General features: G+C 49.5%; 1 protein-coding gene and 1 pseudogene across 1 annotated transcript; both read left to right on the plus strand.

The window, feature by feature from the left end:
- The first annotated feature begins 5,391 nt into the window (after window positions 1-5,391).
- LOC112429079 (U6 spliceosomal RNA) lies at window positions 5,392-5,491 on the plus strand (annotated as a pseudogene).
- A 3,363-nt stretch (window positions 5,492-8,854) lies between these two features.
- On the plus strand, window positions 8,855-15,081 carry LOC105494542 (interferon alpha inducible protein 6). Its single transcript, XM_011763056.2, has 5 exons — window positions 8,855-9,007; window positions 11,760-11,861; window positions 12,634-12,711; window positions 12,794-12,943; window positions 14,684-15,081. The coding sequence occupies exons 2-5, from the start codon at window positions 11,792-11,794 to the stop codon at window positions 14,776-14,778; spliced, it is 393 nt and encodes a 130-aa protein (XP_011761358.1). The 5' UTR covers window positions 8,855-9,007; window positions 11,760-11,791; the 3' UTR covers window positions 14,779-15,081.
- Window positions 15,082-22,256: the final 7,175 nt, after the last annotated feature.

The following is a 22,256-nucleotide window of genomic DNA, read 5'->3' on the forward strand; positions in this document are numbered from 1 at the left end:
GGGAGGCCAAGGTGAGTAGATCACCTGAGGTAGGGAGTTCAAGACTAGCTTGACCAACACGGAGAAACCCCAACTCTACTAAAAATACAAAATTAGCCAGGCATGGTGGTGCATGCCTGTAATCCCAGCTACTTGGGAGGCTGAGTCAGGAGAATTGCTTGAACCCAGGAGGTAGAGGTTGCGGGGAGCTGAGATCATGCCATTGCACTCCAGCCTGGACAGCAAAAGTAAATTCCGTCTCAAAATAAATAAACAAATAAATGAAAAGAAAATCCCATTTTCTGAGGAGAAATTCAAGCTGACTGCAGAAATTTGTGTAAGTAACAAGGAGCCAAATGCTAATCACCAAGACAATGGGAAAAATGTCTCCAGGTCATGTCAGAGACATTTGTGGCAGCCCCTCCCATCACAGGCCTGGAGGCCTATGAGGAAATAGTGGTTTCATGGGCTGGGCCCAGGGTCCCCATGCTGTGTGCAGCCTAGGGACTTGGTGTCCTGTGTCCCAGCCACTCCAGCTGTGGCTTCAGAGGGTGCAAGCCTCAAGCCTTGGCAACTTCCATGTGGTGTTGAACCTGCAAGTGTGCAGAAGTCAAGAATTGAGATTTGGGAACCTCTGCTTAGATTTCATAAGATGTATGGAAATGCCTAGATGCCCAGGCAGAAGTTTGCTGCAGGAGCAGGGCCCTCATGGAGAATCTCTGCTAGGGCAGTGCGGAAGGCAAATGTGCGGTCAGAGCCCCCACACAGAGTCCCTACTGGGGCACTGCCTAATGGAGCTGTGAGAAGAGGACCACCATCCTCCAGACCCCAGAATTGTAGATCCACTGACAGCTTGCACCGTGCACCTGGAAAAGCCACATACACTTAACACCAGCCCATGAAAGCAGCCGTGAGGTAGACTGTACCCTGCAAAACCACATGAGTGGAGCTGCACAAGACTATGGGGACCTAGCTCTTACATCAGTGTGACCTGTATGTGAGACATGGAGTCACAGGAGATCATTTTGGAGCTTTAAGATTTGACTGCCCCCACTGGATTTCGGAGTTGCATGGGGCCTGTAGCCCCTTTGTTTTGGCCAATACAAAATGGAAATAACCAGCCATTTGGAATGGCTGTATTTACCCAATGCCTGTACTCCCATTGTATCTAGGAATTAACTAATTTGCTTTTGATTTTACAGGCTCATAGGTGGAAGGGACTTGCCTTGTCTAGGATGAAACTTTGGACTGTGGACTTTTGAGTTAATGCTGAAATGAGTTGAGACTTTGGGGGACTGTTGGGAAGGCATGATTGGTTTTGAAATGTAAAGATATGAGATTTGGGAGGGGCTGGAGTTGAATGATATTGTTTGGCTCTGTGTCCCCACCCAAATCTCAAGTTGTAGCTCCCATAATTCCCACATGTTGCGGGAGGGACGTAGTGGGAGATGACTGAATCATGGGGGCAGTTCTTTCCCCTGCAGTTCTTGTGATAGTAAATGGCTCTTATGAGATCTGATGGCTTTAAAAACGGGAGTTTCAGCTGAGCGTGATGGCTCACGCCTGTAATCCCAGCACTTTAGGAGGCAGATTACCTGAGGTCAGGAGTTTGAGATCAGCCTGGCCAACATGGTGAAACCCCATTTCTACTAAAAATACAAAAATGAGCCAGGCACAGTGGCACGGGTCTGTAATCCCAGCTACTCGGGAGGCTGAGGCAGGAGAATCACTTGAACTGGGAGGTGGAGATTGTACTAAACCGAGATTATGCCACTGCACTGCAGCCTGGGCAACAAAGTGAGACCTTGTCTTAAAAAAAAAAAAAAAAAAAAGACATACAACTCAAAAGATATTGCCATAGTTAGCTGAGCATAGTGGTGCCCACCTATAGTCCCAGCTACTTGGGAGGCTGAGGTGGGAGGATCACTTGAGCCTGAGAGGTTGAGGCTACAGTGAGCTGTGATCATACCACTGAACTCCAGCCTAGGTGACAGAGCAAGACCCTGTCCCCTGTCCCTGCAAAAAAGATACTGCCACTTTATTAAAATCCTATTCAATCATTAATAGTTAGTCCCATCCATCATATTGTATGAATGTCTCCCACGGTGACGTCATTCAGGTTTGCAGGCTTCCATTCAATCTTGTCAGGTTCCAAAAGCAGGAGTGATCGCAGCAAATATATATCACCCTTTCCAACATCTGGGACAACTGACCACAGACAAAGTCATCTCTTGCTCTGAGACTCTTTTGAGGTGATAATGTAATATTGGGTTTCCCTCAATTCATAGTCCATTTATTAATTTCTTTTTTTTTTTTTTTTTTTTTGAGACGGAGTCTCGCTCTGTCACCCAGGCTGGAGTGCGGTGGCCGGATCTCTGCTCACTGCAAGCTCCGCCTCCCGGGTTTACGCCATTCTCCTGGCTCAGCCTCCCGAGTAGCTGGGACTACAGGCGCTCGCCACCTCGCCCGGCTAGTTTTTTGTACTTTTTAGTAGAGACGGGGTTTCACCGTGTTAGCCAGGATGGTCTCGATCTCCTGACCTCGTGATCCGCCCGTCTTGGCCTCCCAAAGTGCTGGGATTACAGGCTTGAGCCACCGCGCCCGGCCATTTATTAATTTCTTTACCCTCAGCTACTATTCCTCCTTCTCTCCATTAATATCCAAAGAGTTTACCTTTGGAAGGGACATTAGGATTGCCACTGTGCTGGTCTACATTGCAGCCAGCAATACTAGTCTAGTAAGTACTCTTCCTTAGTTCACTCCAATTCGAATAGGATAAGATAGCAAAAGTGTAGAACTTGTGGGCGATTTTTACCACCAGGCAGTATGGCTGCATTCATTGTTAACTCCAATTTTGCACAACCCACCTCCATCAGGCCTTTAGGAATTGTGACATAAAGTTTAAAAAGGTAGTTCTAGTTTTTTGCTTAGGAATCATCCCTGCTGCCAGCACTTTCCAGAACTCAGGGAAACACTTATATTTACCAGTTTATTATAAGGGATACTACAAGTGGGGACTGTGATATCGTAGCTGCAGCCCTGATCCTAGGACTACCTCAGGTAGAGGAGGGGGAAAAAAAATGTTTTTGAAGTGATTTGGGGAAGAAAGAAAAACAGTTATGGCCATTGTACCAGTGTATTCCTCCCTTGGCAAGAATTGAATAATCATAACAGCATCCTCCTCACTCCCTTTTTTCCTGGTCTATTGGAAACAATGAGGAAAATCTAGCAGGGGCACTCCTTTAGTCTCCACTTGTGTTGTGTGAGCAACATGCAAGCCAGTCTTTCATGCTTTCATCTCCCCCTATTTTAGACAAGAAATGTTTCAATTACCCACTCCACTTCTCTATCAAACTATTACTTTGAGGAGGATATCTCTCTGCCCATTATTATTATTTCATTTTAATTCCTTTTTTTTTTTTTTTTTTTTTTTGAGACAGGGTCTTGCTCTGTCACCCAGGTTGGAGTGCAGAGGTACAATCACAGCTCACTGTAGCCTCGACCTCCCAGGCTCAAGCGATCCTCCCATTTCAGCCTCCTGAGTAGCCGGGACTGCAGGTGGGCACCACCATGCTTGGTTAATTATGGCAGTATCTTCTGAATTGTATGTCCTTTTTTTTTTTTAGACAGGGTCTTGCTCTGTCTTGGAGTGCATGGAATGCAATGGTGCAATCTCGGCTCACTGCAACCTCCACCTCCCAGTTCAAGCAATCCTCCTGCCTTAGCCTCCCAAGTAGCTGGGAAGTTGTATGTACTTTTGATGTAAGAAATTCAGGTTTTTAGAGGATGGGTTAATAGGTGCAGCAAACCACCATGGTACACGTATACCTATGTAACAGACCTGCACACTTTGCACGTGTATCCCAGAACCTAAATTAAAATTAAAAAGAAAAAAGCAAAGAAATTTAGGTTTGAAGGCCTGGTGCAGTGGCTCATGCCTGTAATCCCAGCACTTTGGGAGGCTGAGACAGGTGGATCACTTGAGGTCAGGAGTTCAAGACCAGCCTGGCCAACATGGTGAAACCCTGTCTCTACCAAAAATACAAAAATTAGCCAGGCATGGTGGCACATGCTTGTAATCCCAGCTACTTGGGAGGCTGAGGCAGGAGGATCACTTGAACCTGGGAGGTGGAGCTGCAGTGAGCCAAGATCATGCCACTGCACTCCAGACTGGGCGACAGAACCACATCTCAAAAAAAAAAAAAAAAAGGGGGGGGGTGGCGTTTGAAAACCAGAGGTGGACCGTGATATTGTGAAATAGATATTTGAAATAAGTAATGAAGCCTCCATAAAAAACCAAAAAGACAGGGTTCCAAGAGTTTCCCAACAGCTGAACACATGGATGTTCCTGGAGGATGCTGTGCCCATTCCCCCACACCTCATTTCCTGGCATACAATTCCTAAAATCCTTGGTGTCTCCAAAGTGATGCCTTTTGTATACTAATGATTTCGTATTTGTTTATTTTTTAGAGATGGAATCTCACTGTGTTGCCCAGGCTGGACTTGAATTTCTAGGCTCAAGTAATCTTCCCACCTCAGCCTCTTGAACAGCTTGGGCTATAGGTGTATGCCACCATGCTTTGTATACTAATGATTGACTGATGGCTAGCAGTCCCTAGGTAGCTTGAGGATAGGGCTGGTCACTGGGAAGACCAAGGCAGGGTTAAAGGGCTGGAACTTTCAGCTCCACCCACTGAAGGGGAGAAGGACTGAAAGTTAAGTTGATCACCAGTGGCCAATGGTTTAATCAATCATTCTTATGTAATGAAGCCTCCATTAAAAAAAAAAAAAAAAAGACAGGGTTCTGAGAGCTTCCCAATTGCTGAACACATGGATGTTCCTAGAGGACGCTGTGCCCATTCCCTCATACCTCACCCAATACATCTCTTCATGTAGCCTTTGTAATTTCCTGTATGGTAAACTGCTAACTGTGTTTCCCTGTGCTTTAGGAGCTTCTCTAGCAAATTAATCGAACCCAAAGAAGGGGTTATGGGAATCCCAACTTGCAACCAGTCGGAAGTTCCAGAAGCCCTGACTTGTGTCTTTGAGGGTCAGTGTTGAGGAGTCCCTCAACTTGTAGGATCAATGCTCTCTGCAGGTAGACAATGTCAGAATTGAATTGGAGGCTGGGCACAGTGGCCCATGCCTGTAATACCAGCACTTTGGGAGGCTGAGGCAGGCAGATTCCTTGAGCCTAGGAATTTGAGACTAGCCTGGCCAACATGGCAAAACCCCATCTTTACAAAAAATACAAAAATTATCCAGGCATGACGGTGCACCCCTATAGTCCCAGCTACTCGGGAGGCTGAGGCAGGAGGATTGCTTGAACCCAGGAGGTCGAGACTGCAGTGAGCTGTGATTGAGCCAACCTTGGTGACACAGTGAGACCCTGTCTGAAGAAAAGAAAAAAGTGCTCACTTCGTCATATACTAAAATTGGAACAATACAGAGAAGATTAGCATAGCCCCTGTGCAAGGATGACGTGCAAATTCATGAAGCATTCCATATTTTTATTTTAATAATTAAAAAAAAAAAGAATTGAGGCTGGGCGAGGTGGCTCACACCTGTAATCCCAGCACTTTGGGTGGATCACTTGAAGTTGGGAGTTTGAGACCAGCCTGACAAACATGGAGAAACTCCGTCCCTACTAAAAATACAAAATTAGCCAGGTGTGGTGGTGCAAGCCTGTAATCCCAGCTACTCAGGAGGCTGAGTCAGGAGAATCGCTTGAACCGGGGAGGTGGAGGTTGCGGTGAGCCGAGATAGTACCACTGCACTCCAGCCTGGGCAACAAGAGTGAAACTCCATCTCAAATAATAATAATAATAATAATTGAATCAGAGAACACCCAGCTGGTGTCTGCTGCTTGGGGTGTGGGGAAAAAACCCCACCCACACATCTGGTCTGTGGTGATTGTTGCGTTGAGTGAGAGAATAGAAAAAGCGGGCCAGGCGCGGTGACTCACACCTGTAATCCCAACACTTTGGGAGGCCGAGGCGGGTGGATCATGAGGTCAGGAGATCAAGACCATCCTGGTTGACACAGTGAAACCCCATCTCTACTAAAAACACAAAAAATTAGCTGGACATGGTGGTGGGTGCCTGCAGTCCCAGCTACAAGGCTGAGGCAGGAGAATGCCGTGAAACCGGGAGGCAGAGCTTGCAGTGAGCCGAGATCGCACCACTTCACTCCAGCCTGGGTGACAGAGTGAGACTCCATCTCAAAAAGGAAAAAAAAAAAAAAAAAAAAAGGCATATTAGGTCGTTTTGGTTTTTTCTTTCCTCTTAACTGTGTGGCAGGTTCAGGCCACAAAACAAGCTATGCTGCCACCTCTGATTATATGATCCAAAGATGCAGCGTTGCTGGATGTATCTGTGTAAAGACGGATAATGATTCTGTAGGGAGGAAAAAAAATAGGATTCTGTAGAGAGTCTCTGGAAGTCCACACAGGAGAATTGCAGTTAGGATTCTTAGGATTCTGGAGTAAGGCTATGGTTACTGTGGTCCCTTTGGGAAAAGAGGCCCTGATGTGCCACTGAGCCCCAGTAGTGACTATGCATCTCACCACTGGATGCCAGGTAGCTATACATCTTAAGTTGGGTATTATCAGAAAGGTAGAGCAGCAATTCCATATGTGATGGAAGCCGGGCACATTGGCTCATGCCTGTAATTCCAGCACTTTAAGACCCCGAGGCAGAAGGACCACTTGGAACCAGGAGTTGGAGACCAGCATGGGCAATGTAGTGAGACCTCCATCTCTAAAAGAAATATAAAAATTAGCTGAGTGTGGTGGCACATGCCTGTGGTCCCAGATACTTGGGAGGGTGAAGTGGGATGATTTCTTAAGCCTAGGAAGTCAAGGCTGCAGTAAGCTATGATTGTACCACTGCACTCCAGCCCGGGCAACAGAGTGATACAATCATACCCTGTCTCTAACAAACGAACAAACAAACCAACAAAACAACAAAGAGGCTGGGCACAGCGGCTCACACCTGTAATCCCAGTACTTTGGGAGGCAGAGGTGGGCGGATCACCTGAGGTCAGGAGTTCAAGACCAGCCTGGACAACATGGCAAAACCCCATCTCTACTAAAAATACAAAAAAAATTAGCTGGGCATGGTGGTGCGTGCCTGTAATCCCAGCTACTCGGGAGGCTGAGGCAGGAGAATTGCTTGAACCCGGAAGGCAGAGGCTGCAGTAAGACGAGATCACACCACTGCACTCCAGCCTGGGGGACAGTGCAAGACTGTCTCAAAAACAAAAACAATAACAACAAAAAACAAAGAACAAAACAAAACAAAAAAATATATGATGGAAATGGTATATTTAAGGCTGAGCAAAAGGGGTCTAAAAGGCATGAGTAAATTAAATAAACGGGGAGCTCAGAGTCCTGTGGCACCCAACTCTGTCTCTCTGGGTTTTCTCCTTGACCCACATATATGGCCTCATGGAGTGTTCCCAGCAACCAACAGATAATGGAGGAAAGGAGTCGAACCCAATTCACAGATAAGTCAGTATAATATTTTGGTACCAGCTGGAAATGGACCACTCTATTACAGCTCCAGTTGGGGGTGGCCCTGAATAATAGTGAATCCTCCCAGGGGGCAGAACTAGGAGTAGTATACCGTGTTGTTCCCTCTGTATGCAGAGAGAGAGAGAGAGAGAGAGATGGACTGAGGTACAGGCATATACCAATTCCTAATAAGTGGCCAGTGTCTTGGCTGGTCGGTCAAAGGCATGGATGGAACAAGATTGGAAGATTGGGAATAAGCAGCTGTGGGTTGGGGCATAAGAATGAACTCTGAATGGACATAAAGCACGTGGATCTCTGTGTCTCATGTTAATGCCGACCAGAGATCACCTGCTGCAGAGGAGGCTTTACAGCCCGATGAGCAGGATGTCCCATCCCGTGGACGTCAGCCAGCCTCTCAACTTAGCCCCACTATTGCCTTGCAATGGACCTATGAGTGTCTATTGCAAGGTAAGGATGGGGGTTAGAAATGAGTCCAACAACTTGGGCTCCCTCTCACAAAAACTGATCTGGCAATTGCCAAAATGTAGCCAATCTTCCAGCAGCAGGTAGCAATATGGCAAAATTGCTCAATGAGAATAGCCAGCCATCTGGTGGCAGGTCAATTATTTCAGACCCCTTCCACTTGGGAGAAGGCAATGATTCATCCTTACCGGAATTTCTATGTTTTCCAAATGGAGGTTGCATTTCTGACCTATAGTGCTTCAAGCATCACCAGCCAAAGGCTTTAAAGAATGCTCAGTTCATTACCTAGGGCCAGAGGACCCATCTTGAAACTCAAGATGTATCATGATGGCCACACGAACACAGGCTTCACTGGTCTTACCATATGCCCATGCCGCAGAAGCAGCCAGCCTGAGAGACAATGGAACAAAGTGACTTAATTTCTAAAGTTCTGGGGGATTATAAACAGCATATGGTGTGTCACATGACTACTGTGGGATTGGAAAAAGATCATGTAAATAGAGCACTTTGCACAGATCCTGGCATGCAGCAAGTGCTCAATAAATGGTAGGTGTTGTTTATCAGTTGGATTGAAGGGTGAAAGGCCTGTGTGCCCCAGGGGGAGCTGGTGATCAGGCTTCACTAAGCCCAGTATGGCCGTAGCTGTCACCATAGTGTGACATGCTTTGAATACCCTTAGGGGCTCCAAAAGTCCTCAGCTTGAAGTGTATTTTTCTGCCAGCAGGCAGCACACAAATGCTTCTGCTGGGCGGAGCTGGGAGAGAGGGGAAAATGAAACTCTGCAGAGTGCAGGGGCTGGGAGAGAGGGGAAAATGAAACTGCAGAGCGCAGGGGCTGGGAGAGAGGGGAAAAGGAAACTGCAGAGTGCAGAAATAGAAACTCCGGCAGGGATTGGCTGCCTGGGGTGAGACGTGGGAGGATCCGCAAGTGATGATAAAAAGCCAGCCTTCAGCCGGAGAACCATTTACTCGCCGCTGTGCCCATCTATCAGCAGGCTCCGGGCTGAAGATTGCTTCTCTTCTGTCCTCCAAGGTAAACTCAGGAGCTATGAAGTGTGGGCATCAAGCTGCCACCCTCTGCCAGGCTGCCTACCTGCCTGTAAATCTCATGTTCTGAGAGCCAGGAGGCCCCTTCTCCAGGGAGCAGCATCCCTGGGTCCCTTTTAGTGCCCTGGGCTGGGACTTGTCTAAGAGGATGGGTTGGAGATTTTAGGGAGACTGGATACAAAACCCCAAGAGGCATGAGACCCAGGTTACAGGTGCAATATCAGCGATCTGTGGCCTTAGCCCTGTCACCTCTTGGAACCTTAATTGCTTCCTCTGTAAAAGGAAGGTTAAGTTGCCTTACCTGCTCAAAGGACTGGATGATTTTAGAAGCCCCTTTATTATAGGATCCAATGTGACAGTGAGTTCATCTTTGAGGATAGATGAAGCCATCTGGAATGGTTGTTAAAAATGTGGGCTTTGGGGCCGGGGCCGGGCGCGGTGGCTCACACCTGTAATCCCAGCACTTTGGGGAGGCCAAGGTGGGCAGATCACGAGATCAGGAGTTCGAGACCAGCCTGGCCAACATGGTGAAACCCCGTCGCTACTAAAAATACAAAAATTTGCCGGGCATGCTGGCACATGGCTGTAATCCCAGCTACTCGGGAGGTTGAGGCAGGAGAATCCCTTGAACCTGTGAGGCGGAGGTTGCAGTGATCTGAGATCACGCCACTGCACTCCAGCCTGGGTGACAGAATGAGACTCTGTCTCCAAAAAAAAAAAAAAAAGTGGGCTTTGGGTATTAGCCAATTGTGGGTTTAAACCCTGACTTTTCCATGACCTGGCTAGGCAGCCTTGGGAATATTACTTAACCTCTCTGAGCTTCAGTTCCTTACCTATAACATGTGGTTGATAACAATGGTACCGACTTCATGGTATCATTATAGATACACGTGGACTGCATGCCATAAAGTGCTAAGTACTCAATACTTGAGAGGAGTTTCTTGTTTTTCTTTTTAATTTAAGGAAATGGCATTGAGCTGACAAAGGTCGCGTTAGAGGTGAGTCTGAGGGCATACGCATTTTCCAGTTTTGTGGTATAAAGGAAAGAGCATAGGTTCTGAATTTTGACAGTCTTGAATGTATACCCATGTTGCACAATTTGCTGTGTGACCTTTATCCCTTGTGATATTGTAAAATATATTTTTTCATCCCCCAGTTGCTGGCATACAACTCCTAAAATCCTTGGAATCTTCAAAGTGATAAATATCTTTTGAGTGTTAACTAATAAGTTGAGTGATGGCTGGCATTTCCTCTGGGGAGGGGAGAGGGGCTGAAGGTAAAGCTGATTACCAATGGGCAATGATTTACTCAGTCGTGCCTATGTAATGAAACCTCCACAAAAACACAAAAGGACAGGGTTTGACGAGCTTCCAGATAGCGGAATACAAAGAGGCTCCCAGTGGGTGGTGCTTCTGGAGAGGAATGAAAACTCCATGCCCTTTCTCCCATACCTTGCCCTGTGCATCTCTTCATCTGCAGCATTTGTAATATCCATAAGGAATCAGTAAATGTGGCTGGGTGTGGTGGCTGACGCCTGTAATCCCAACACTTTAGGAGGCTGAGGCAGGCAGATTGCTTGAGCTCAGGAGTTCAAGACCAGGCAACATGGTGAAACCCTGTCTCAAAAAAAAAAAAAAAAAAAAAAAAAAAAAAAAAAAAAAAGCTGGGTGCGGTGGTGCATACTTGTAGTCCCAGCTACTCTGGAGGCTGAAGTGGGAGGATCACTTGAGCCTGGGAGGCGAAGGTCGCAGTGAGCTGAGATGGGGCCGCGGCACACCCGCCTGAGCAACAGAGTGAGACCCTGTCTCAAAACAACACAAGATCAATTTTTTTTTATAGAAAGAAACCAGTAAATGTAAGCAAAGTGTTTCCCTGAGTTCTGTGAGCTGCTCTAGCAAATTAATAAAACTGCAGAAGGGAATTGTGGGAACCCCAATCTATAGTCAGTCAGAAGCACAGGTAAAACAACATAGCGCTTTCAATGGGCAGTCTGGGGGACTGAACCCTCAACATGTGCGATCGGCCACTATCTACCCATAGTGGTGTCAGAATTGAATTTGGGGACCCTCAGCTGGTGTTCACCAGAGGACTGATTGCTTGCTTGCTGGTGGGGAGAAACCTCCACACATCTGCTATCAGAAGCCTCTTGTACAGTGAGGGAAACTGAGTTTCTTTTTCCACACACCCTTCCGTACTTTCTTTCTGAAAAAAATTAAATCGATGTGAGGCCAATGTTTGGTGCCTGTAGATATTCAATGCATTGTAAGAACGAGTTTATCTTAAAAAAAATTTTTTTAAAGCAAATTCTATGCGGCAGGCACTGTTCAAAGTGCCGGGGATACAGCGTGGAACAGTTACTAAATTCACAAGTACCCTCTGAAATAGACTCTATTAATACCCTAATTTTAGAAATAAATAAACTGAAGCCCAGAGAAGCAAAGTACCCTGGTATCCTGCCCAAGGTCACTTGGGTACAAGGCCAAGAACAACCACAGTCATGATATTGACATCTGCGGTAAACACCGTGCGAATCCGCACACCCACCGGTTGGGGCAGGGACATCTCTGCCACTGATGCGGAGAGGAAACAGATTCCCGAGGCTCCTGACAGGGATCCTGGATTCCGTTCACCGCACCTCGCTGCTTTTTACTGATTCAGTCGGAATTGGAAGGGAAAACAACGGAGCTGATGAGCTCCAAAAATGCTCCGGTGACCATCTCCCTCTCGCCTATTCGCAGGTCTAGCGACGGAGCCTGCGCGCGGCGCCACCATGCGGCAGAAGGCGGTATCGCTTTTCTTGTGCTACTTGCTGCTCTTCACTTGCAGCGGGGTGGAGGCAGGTGAGAATGTGGGTAAGGGTGCAGGTAAGGGTGCCGGTAAGGATACAGGTAAGGGTGCCGGTAAGGGTGCAGGTAGGGATGCCGGTAAGGGTGCAGGTAAGGGCGCAGGTAAGGATGCAGGTAAGGGTGCCGGTAAGGATACAGGTAAGGGTGCAGGTAAGGATGCAGGTAAGGGTGCCGGTAAGGATGCAGGTGAGGGTGCCGGTAAGGATGCAGGTAAGGGTGCCGGTAAGGGTGCAGGTAAGGATGCCGGTAAGGGTGCAGGTAGGGATGCCGGTAAGGGTGCAGGTAAGGGTGCAGGTAAGGATGCCGGTAAGGATGCGGGTAAGGTTGCTAGTAAGGGTGCAGGTAAGGGAACAAATAAGGGTGCAGGTAAGGGGACAAGTAAGGAGGCAAATAAGGGTGCTGGGGGATGGGAGGAGGGTGGGATAAGGGAGAGAGTTTCAGGGTCCCGAGTGTAGAGATTCTGGCGTGCTTCTGTAGAGACCCTGGCAGGGTTCATTTCAACGGACAGTGCAGGGTTGGTGTCGCCAGAGTCCCAGATTCAAATCCCACTACTCTGTTCATTCCTCCATCCTACCGAAATTTATTCAATGCTAGTTCTGTGCCAGGCTCGGCGCCCAGGGAAAAGTCCCTTCCGCTCTGTGAGGCTCTCTGAGTAGGAGAGCGGTGGCCCCCGCCTCCAGGAGTGGTCCTGAGCATCAGACACAGAGCAGGGGACCCCTGCATTCCACCCCAACACCCCCACTACGCTTTGTCTGCTCTCCTGCAGGCAAGAAAGAGTGCTCGGAGAGCTCGGACAGCGGTTCCGGGTTCTGGAAGGCCCTGACCTTCATGGCCATCGGAGGAGGTGGGTCTGGAGGGGGAGAATCTCGGGCAGGTGGGGCGGGCCTCTGCCGAGGGCGCTCCCTCACCCGCTCCTGTTCCTCCAGGACTCGCGGTCGCCGGGCTGCCTGCGCTGGGCTTCACCGGCGCCGGCATCGCGGCCAACTCGGTGGCTGCCTCGCTGATGAGCTGGTCTGCGATCATGAATGGGGGCGGCGTCCCCGCCGGGGGGCTAGTGGCCACGCTGCAGAGCGTTGGTGAGTGCGGGGCCTGGGCCCCTGGTAGAACGTTCTTTAATATTATTATTTTCATCATACATATGGGGAAACTGAAGCACTCAGGAATTAAGTAATTTACTCAAGCAATTAAGTAGTTTACCAGGAATTAAGTGATTATTTATTTATTTTGAGACGGAGTCTGGCTGTGTCACCAAGGCAGGCTGAAGTGCAGTGGTGTGATCTCGCTCACTACAACCTCCGCCTCCCGAGTTCAAGCGATTTTCCTACCACAGCCTCCTAAGTAGCTGGAATAACAGGCACACGCCACCACACCAGGCTAATTTTTGTATTTTTAGTAGAGACGGAGTTTCACCATGTTGGCCAGGCTGGCCTCAAACTCCTGACCTCAGCTGATCCGCCCATCTCGGAGTCCCAAAGTGCTGGGATTACAGGTGTGAGTCACTGTGCCCGGCCAGGAATTAAGTAATTTACTCAAGTCTCCCTGCTAGTTTAGACCAGAGCCTAGATTCTGACCCAGTCAGTATGATGCCAGAAACCCCATTCTCAGTCTCAAAGGCTGGGTGCCTCACTGATGCTTTGGCCAAATCACAACAAGCCTCAGTTCTCTCAGCGGTGCGTTGGGGTGATCATCCTCAGTTTAACGTATTTTGAATCTGCTCAATCTCAGAGACCACAGTAGCAAAGAAATGTAGAGTAACTCAAATCAATCTCACACCAAACGTGGTCTTGACTTGCACTTTTTGAACACCATGGAGGGAACAGATAGAGCTCACAGTGACTCTTCTATCTATCGATTGATCAGTCTACTGATCTACTTATCATAGATAAAGGTCAAAACAAGGTCTCACACAGCCAGGTTAGAATGCAGTGCATGATCACAGTTCACAGCAGCCTGAAACTCCCGGGTGCAAGCTATCCTCCTGCCTCAGACTCCCAAGTAGCTGGGACTACAGGCGCATACCACCACCACGCCAGATTTTTTTTTTTAGAGACAGGGTCTCATTGTGTTACCCAGGGTGATCTTGAATTCCTGGGCTCAAGCAATCCTCCCACTTTAGCCTCCCAAAGTGGGAGATTGCAAGCATGAGCCACTGTGCCGGCCCAGAGTGACTCATAAAAAATGGCCTCACTTCCCTCTCTGTCCTCTCTCCCCACCCTACTCCCACCACTCTCTCTCGCTCTGAGGCCTCCAAAATCCTGGAGAAAACCTGCCCCGGACAAACTTCCCTCTCTGCCTTTCTGAACCTTGCATTTTCTCTTCTCTCAATTCTGAATGGCAAAAGCCCAAAGAACCAGCCCAAAATAAGAGAGCCCTGCTCAGAGGGGGCCACACCCCTGCAATGGGAAGGGAAGAGTGTGGGCGAGCCCAGGGACACCTCTGGGCTATAAAATAGTTGTCCTCTCACATGCCACATAGCTGTGACAAGATGAAATGATCCCCGGCTTGTGAACCCCCCACACGCACACAGGGCTCCATGAAGGTGGCTGTTGGCATGATTAATAACATGGCATTTCCATGGCAGACATCCAGTGAAGGAGCCATTATTTTTGCCTTTTTCATCACAGAAACACATCTGTGATGTGGGATGTCAAGGCAAGGTAAAAATGGGACTCACTTTGTGGTAGTGCCATCCCCTCTCAGGGCCTCTGTTTCTCCATCTAGAAATGAGGAGTTGGACTCAACCAATGGTTTCCAGACATCTGGATTCCGGGGCCTGGCGCTTGGGCCCCACTGACTCATCTGTGTTTGCTTTACAGGGGCTGGCGGCAGCAGCATCGCCATGGGTAAAATAGGTGCCCTGCTGGGCTACGCCACCCACAAGTATCTCGATAGTGAGGAGGATGAAGAGTAGCCAGCAGCTCCCAGAACTCTTCTTCCTTCTTAGCCTAACTCTTCCAGTTAAGATCTAGAACTTTGCCTTTTTTTTTTGAGATGGGTTCTCACTATGTTGTCCAGGCTAGAGTGCAGTGGCTATTCACAGATGCGATCACAGTGCCCTACAGCCTCCAGCTCCTAGCCTCAAGTGATCCTCCTGTCTCAACCTCCCAAGCAGGATTACAAGCATGTGCCGACCATGCCCAGTATCCAGAACTTTCTCTATCACTGTCCCCAACAACCTAGATAAGAAAACAGAATAAACTTCTTCCAGAAAACACTTTGTCCTGCTGTCAATCATGTTTGCAGTGAGAAACCCAAACAATCTGGCTCTGGCCTGTGCCATCCACACACCCCCATTCCCATTTTCCCTTCGAGTCAACCACAGCTCCTGGAACACAACCAGTTGATTTTGTTTCTGGGCCTTAGCAAATGTTGGTCTCTCTACCCGGAATGTCTTCAGAAGCTCATGTGCCTGAAAAACTCCTTTCTATCCTTCCAGACTCAGTTCAGACATCCCCTTCTCTGGACTCCTGCCTAGCAGGGCCTCCTGTTTAAATGGACAGACTCGATTCCACAGGGTGCTTGGGGAGGCAGAACTCAGTTTCTTCTCACTGAGAGAAGCTTCCAGGTACTTCTCTGATTAGGCAGAGATGGAGAAGCCAGGTCTCTATTCTCTCAAGAAGTGCTAGTGATCACCCTCAGATGGAGAATAAACTCAGCCCTTTGCTCTGAGGAAAGGGTGTAACAGCAGCTTTTCGAGGGCTCGGCAAGGCCCCCGTTTCCTCATAGGACTCTGGGGATAGGGAGAACAGTTTGCATATGGAGTTCATAGCCCTTCTGAATAGGAAGGAAAGGACAACCCAAACGCATAGGAAGCATTCCGTAAATGTCAGTTATGATTGATTAAGGACTTGCCTAAAACAAAGAGGGAACAGCCAAGTGACAACCAGGAATTAGATCATATGACTTTGGAGTCAGGGTTTACTCTCTGGGGCTCACAGACCATATTCTTCATTTCTTCCAAAGTTGGCACCAAATTAGGGTCTCTGCCCTTAGAAGAAGCCCCCTCCACTTATTCCCTTGGACAGCATCAAGGCCAGAGAGATGGACAGCTCTGCCCCGGAATTTTAGATCTGAGGCCTCAGCAGGCCTCAGGCTGAATGACACTGGAAATGACCAGTTCTTTATAGGGAGATTCCACCTTCCCCAGGATCCCTTGGGACCGGCCTGTGCGGGATAACTCCTTGCCTTCATTCTGCAAGTGATGGCGGGGGCTAAGGACACCACCGTGGATGGAACCCAGTTCCTACCTACTTGGGGCTTATGGTGCACTGAGGACCCCACCTTTTCCTTCCCTGTCACCACCTCCCACCCCTATCTCCTTTCACCCACCCTCACCCTTGCCAGCTTTCAGGGACCACAATCATCCCATCTACAAAGCCTGTGGCAGAAGGGTGAGCACACACCAGAATTCACTATCACAAGTCCAGAGATGCTCAATGCACTTTTAAGTAATTAAAATTTTTCTTGAGGCGGAGTCTCACTCTGTCGCCCAGGCTGGAGTGCAGTGGTGTGATCTTGGCTCACTGCAGCCTCTGCCTCCCAGGTTCAAGCGATTCTCCTGCCTCAGCCTCCCAAGTAGCTGGGATTACAGGCACCTGCCACCACCTCCAGCTAATTTTTGTAGTTTTAGTGGAGAAGGGGTTTCGCCACGTTGGCCAGGTTGGTTTTGAACTCCTGATCTCAGGTGATCCACCTGAGGATCACTCCCAAAGTGCTGGGAATAGAGGCATGAGCCACAGCGCCTGGCCTCAATACACTTTTAGATGCCTCCCTGGCAGCAACCTTCAGAGAGATACATGGCTGAGTCCGGGCCCAGCTCCAGGACTGAGTCACCTCAGACAAGTTAAGTACAGTTTCCTTGTTTTTTTTTTGTTGTTTGAGACGAAGAATCTTGCTCTGTTGCCCAGGCTGGAGTGCAGTGGTGTGATCTTGGCTCACTACAACTTCCACCTCCTGGGTTCAAGCAATTCTTGTGCCTCAGCCTCTCAAGTAGCTAGGATTATAGGTGTGCGCCACCATGCCCTGCTAATTTTTGTATTTTTAGTAGAGACAAGGTTTCACCATGTTGGCCAGGCTGGTCTCGAACTCCTGACCTCAAGTGATCTGCCCACCTCGACCTCCAAAGTGCAGGGATTACAGGCATGAGCCACCGCGCCTGGCCTTCTTCCTTGATTTCGAAACTAGGGTGAGGGTGTTAGATATCGTGGTCTCCAGAGCTTCCTCCTCTAAAACATCTGCTGAGCCTGAAGCACATGCTTCTGAGTCCCCTCAGCCCTGTCAGATCCTGGCTTTCTGAGGATGAATTTTATTTTTGGAAGCAGCCAAAAGCCACTCTGTAGTGCCAACTTTGGTGACTAAAGTGGGTGACGGTGTGGGGCGATGCCCATGTTTGGTCACAAATGAGGGTAACTAGAAACTAGCAGGGTTTGTCTCTACCCCGTCTCTACTAAAAATAGAAAAATTAGCCGGGCGTGGTGGTGCATGCCTGTAGTCCCAGTTACTTGGGAGGCTGAGGCAGGAGAATCGCTTGAACTCAGGAGGTGGAGGTTGCAGTGAGCCAAGATCACCCCATTGTACTCCAGCCTGGGCAACAGAGCGAGACTCCGTCTCAAAAAAAAAAAAAGAATTCAAAAATAGATCCCATCTCTGACTGCCAATGTAGAGGCCCTCTGATCGCATCACTTTCCTATGGACCTGTTTCCCACTTTGTAAAATGGAGAAGGGAAGGAGTTGGACTCTCGTCCAGACCTAGAATGTCTTGCTCAAGTGCTCAAGTTAGGAGTGTCTTGCTCTTAAATAAAATATTTTAATCTAGGGATTTCCTTGTTCTTTAAGAGCCTTTCAGGACCCCCATACCCTTGAATCACCATTCTCCCGGTAGGGGCACTCAAAATTTCATGGTGTTATGTGCGTATCTGACCACCAGGTGGCAGTACAGTCCTATCTTGGAATCCATCAGCCCTCATCAGTCTTGAGCAGCTCCACAATTACCAACAGCCCTCCCTGGGGCAGGCACCACCAAGGTTAGCTAGAGACGGAAATGAGTAGACCTTGCCCCTGCTCAGCAGCAGGAGCTCCTGAAGCTCACGAGTGGTCCATCAGAGAATCCTTCCAGAGCCCACCTCCTCCTCTCTTCTCCAAGTCCTCAGTCCTACAATTTGGGCATCTCCAAACTCCCGAGCACAGCACTCAGGATTCTCTGCAGTCAGGTCTCACCTCCAGGCTCACTGCCTGCGCTCCCAGACCCAAGTCACAAGGATGAAAGTTAACGAGAGGAGCACGCCACACGCACTTCTTGGCTGGGCAGCAGAGGGGGTTGCTGGGAATGAGGCATCACTAGATTCTGCCTGGAAAGGGGGGTCTGGGCCAGCCGAGGGCCTGGGGCAACAGTAGCTGGAGGCTGCCGAGGCAGGGGAGGCCTGTGGCTTCCTGTGAAGAACAGAGGAGCCACTTCCTTTAAGCAGATGGCTGGGGGAGGGGTGGAAGATGAGGGAGCATGAGCTTCCTGGCTTAGCGGGAGGAAAAGGGGTCCCAGGAAGGCCCCTTGAAGAGGCCCACAACAGATTTCTCTTTCCCTCCTTCTGGGTCTCCATGGAACAGACAGCTGAGACAAGGTAAGGTCACAACTGTGAAGTTCTGCGCCGTGAAGCCACAGAAAGGATAGTCAGGTTAGGGGACAGGCTCATTTGTAGAGGCTAGTAAAGAAATGGAGCCTTGGTTATTCCAAAAAGCAAGTCCAAGCACCTACCCCCCAGTATCCAAGTCCCAGTCTCCGGTCTCAGAACCCAGCCCCAGAAGTCCAGCCCCAATTACTTGGCCTCAAATATCCAGCTCCCATTTCCCCGCTCCAAGCACCAGTTCCCAGAGAAACGTCCAGTGCCAAGTCAGAAGCTGGCAGGGGCCCAGCGGTTCATTATCTGTGTGAACAAATGGCGTGGCCACACGGGAGAAATTTTTTTTTTTTTTTTTTGAGACAGGGTGTTGCTCTGTCACCCAGGCTGCAATGCAGTGGTGCAATCGTGGCTCACTGCAGCCTTGACCTCCTGGGCTCAAGTGATCCTCCCACCTTAGCCTCCCAATTGGGACCACAGGCATGGACCACCACATCCAGCTAGTTTTTTTTGTTGTTTTTATTTTGTTTTTTGTTTGTTTGTTTGTTTTTTAGATGGAGTCTCACTGTCACCCAGGCTGGAGTGCAATGGTGCAATGGCGTGATCTCGGCTCACTGCAACCTCCACCTCCCAGGTTGAAGTGAGTCTCCCGCCTCAGCCTCCTGAGTAGCTGGGTATGCGCCACCATGCCTGGATAATTTTTGTATGTTTAGTAGCGACGGGGTTTTGCCATGTTGGCCAGGCTGGTCTTGAACTCCTGACTTTAGGCGATCCGCCTGCCTCAGCCTGACCACAAATTCTTGAGGAACCAGTAGAGCTTGCCTCCCAGCACCCACAGCTACCAGGGCACAGCGTGGTTTAGCTGCTCCGGGTTCTGATCTGCAGAAGGGGAGGGGTCTTCACTCAGCCATGATCACTCATCCTCGGAATCCACCAAACTAAGCCCATTTCTCCTTCAGTCTTTCACACTTGGGTCAAAGGCACCTCCAGGCATGCAGGTGTGCCTAGGCCAGACACCTTCCCAAAGGCTTTTCCCCCTCACTTTTCAATGATGGCTCCTTCTGCACTCTTTGGTTTTCACTCAAATGTCACCTCCTCAGAGAAGCCCTCCCTGACCACCTACTTTAAAATTGCCTCCTTGTTTCTCTCTACCACAGTAATTGCCAACTTGTCTGCCCCTCGGAATCACCTGAGAGCTTAAAATTGTACTGATACCTGTGTCTCACTCACGGTGTGGGAACAGCTTGCTCTAGCATGTCACCCTTTTAATTTTCTGTATAAAGCCAGTAAAGACATAGAGACTTGGTGACTCCAAGAACTAGTAGACCCAAGTACCCAACCCCAAGTACCCAAGTCCAAGTCCTCAGCCTCAGAGCCCAACTCCAAACACCCAGGTCCAAAGGTTTACATATATTAACTCTTTTCATCGTTGCAATAATTCTCTCAGGTGTTCTTAGGATCTGCATTTTACAGATGAAGAGATCAAGGTACAGAGAGGTTAAATAAGTTCCCTAAGGCAAGCAGCTAGCAAGTGACAGGACAAGGATTTGAACCCAGAGTCTGCCTCTGTAGAACAGTGCCTGGCATCCAGAGGGGCTCAATAAATAATTGTTCAATGAATAAATGACTTAATCTTAACACCCTCTGCCTCACCCACCCCCATTTTCAATCCATCAACCCACCTGCCTGAGGATTGTATCTCCTAATTATTTATTGAGTCTGTTCATGTCCCACCCACGGTAGCCTCCCTCTCATCTAGCTTACTACCTTCCATGCTAGAGGGCACCTCCTAGGTGTCCCTGTGTCCACTCTTACTCCCATGTCCACTCCTGTCTATTCTCCGCACAGAGGTAGGGAGATTTTAAAACACTAAGTATCCAGTGACTGCCCATAGCACTTAGAAGAAAATTCTATTTCCTTACTATGGCCTCCAACGTCTTAAATAATTCGCTCCCCTAAACCTCCAGAGCTTCATCTCACTCCGTTTCCTTTCCCTTATTTTCCAGCCTGCTAGCCTCATTGCCTTTGCACAAGCTCTTCCCTCTGCCTGGAACACTTGTTGCTTCAGGAGTCGGCTGGATGTAACTTCTCCAGGGACCTGAGCCCCAATCCAAATTAGACACCTGGTTATTGTAGCAGCCTGTATCTCGCCGTCCCAGAATTAATCATGACTGCAATAAAAACGATGGCATGAGCATTTGTTACCATCAGGCTTCCACCCTAGATTATGAGCTCCCTGAGGACAAGCAGAGGGTTCATCTTTCTTTATAGCCAGAGCCCAGTACAGCGCCTGGCACACAGGAGGCGCCCAATTACTTTGGCTGAGTGGACAGACATACATACAGACAGACGGATAAATGGCTGGAAGAGGAGTGATTGAATAAATACATTTCAAAATGCCCTGGCTGCGTTTCTTAGAGCAGTTATAATGCGCGCAATTCACATGGGAGTTATTTTCACCCTTTGAGGGCCAGCACCCACTGGTACCCCGTCGCATTTCCCAGGCAAGGCCACTGGGCGGGGCATCCGGGGCAGGCTGAGTGACGTCACAGAGGGGCGCGTCCGGAGCCGGCCCTGACTTCCTGATTGGCAAGCGCGGTGGCTACACCCACTGTCGCAGCCGTCGGAGTCGAGATGGTGGCAGCGGCTGGCGTAGGGGGAGGCCCGGCCTCCGCGCAGACGGCGGTGGCGCGGTGGGGCGGCCACGCGGGCTTCAGGGCGTCAGGGTCGTTCGGGTCACGTTCATGAAACCGGCGAGGTGGAGACCGGGCGCCGAGCGGTTCGCGAGGCTCGCGCGGTTCTGGGGGGCAGTGGGACGGCGAAGGGCTAGTGCGCTGCGGCTGGACCGCTCTCCGCGGCGGGCCGGGCACAGGGTGTGACCGGGCCTCCGGGCGCTCGCTGCAGCGCGTCTATTTCGGGGCCTCTGACCTCAGCGAGGAAAGTCCCAGAAACACAGCCCCACCCTCCCCCGCACCCTCCTTGACACGCTCGCCTCTTCCCCACCACTCCAAACTCAGACCCAGAGGAACTGCGGGAAACTAGGCGCCTGCAGACCTGATTTCTTGGCCCTAACTCTGTGTAACCCAGAACAGGAGTCCATGCCTCCTGGACATTAGTCCGCTTATCTGTAAAATGAAGCGACACCTGCGTTAGATGATGCGCGGTAGGAAGTACCCTGCACTAGGGTTGCTAGTGCTAGGTGCTCCAGGGTTACTAGTTTCTTCCTAATCCTGCCACTGATGTGCTCTGTGTCTTACAGCAATTTCACTTAACCTCAGGGGGCGAGGCTTCCCCCATCCTAGGATGAATCCGTTGTCTTTCCAGCTCCAGGGTCCTGGGGGCTGGGCCTTCTTAAATCATGGAGTCAGTGGCCAGCTAAGAGCAGGCACCGCCTCCTGGTGTCCAGGCTCTTGCCTTTCTGAGCCCTCACCCTCTTCTTTCCCCATGCTCCCCACCTCCCAGCTCAGGGCCCTCTAACCTGTCTCTTCACTTCTCTGAAGTTCCTCTGACAAGTGAGTTTCCTTATCCTCCCTGATGGCTCGAATGAGGTTGTGCCTAAGATGGCTGGGCTCCCCAGAGGCTCTGTGAGGTTTCAGTCTGCTGAGACCTTACAGGGCATCCCAGGACAACCTTCCTGCATGTTCCTACCAAGGTTGAGTCACTCCCCTGCACAAAACCATCAGTGGCTCCGTATGGCCCTCAGGCCACTTGGCAAGGCCCACAGGCCGCAATACCAAGGTCTCTCTTCTCAGCCAAGCCCCCAGCCAGGCTCTAGCCA

Source organism: Macaca nemestrina, chromosome 1, assembly GCF_043159975.1.
Source record: "Macaca nemestrina isolate mMacNem1 chromosome 1, mMacNem.hap1, whole genome shotgun sequence".
Taxonomy (NCBI): Eukaryota; Metazoa; Chordata; class Mammalia; order Primates; family Cercopithecidae; genus Macaca; species Macaca nemestrina.

Excerpts from the sequence above, each read along its gene's own strand:
- LOC105494542 (XM_011763056.2), top strand. The coding sequence starts at position 11,792 with ATGCGGCAGAAGGCGGTATCGCTTTTCTTGTGCTACTTGCTGCTCTTC. Across the intron at positions 11,862-12,633 it reads TTGCAGCGGGGTGGAGGCAG|GCAAGAAAGAGTGCTCGGAG; the intron begins GTGAGAATGTGG and ends GCTCTCCTGCAG. Across the intron at positions 12,712-12,793 it reads CTTCATGGCCATCGGAGGAG|GACTCGCGGTCGCCGGGCTG; the intron begins GTGGGTCTGGAG and ends CTGTTCCTCCAG.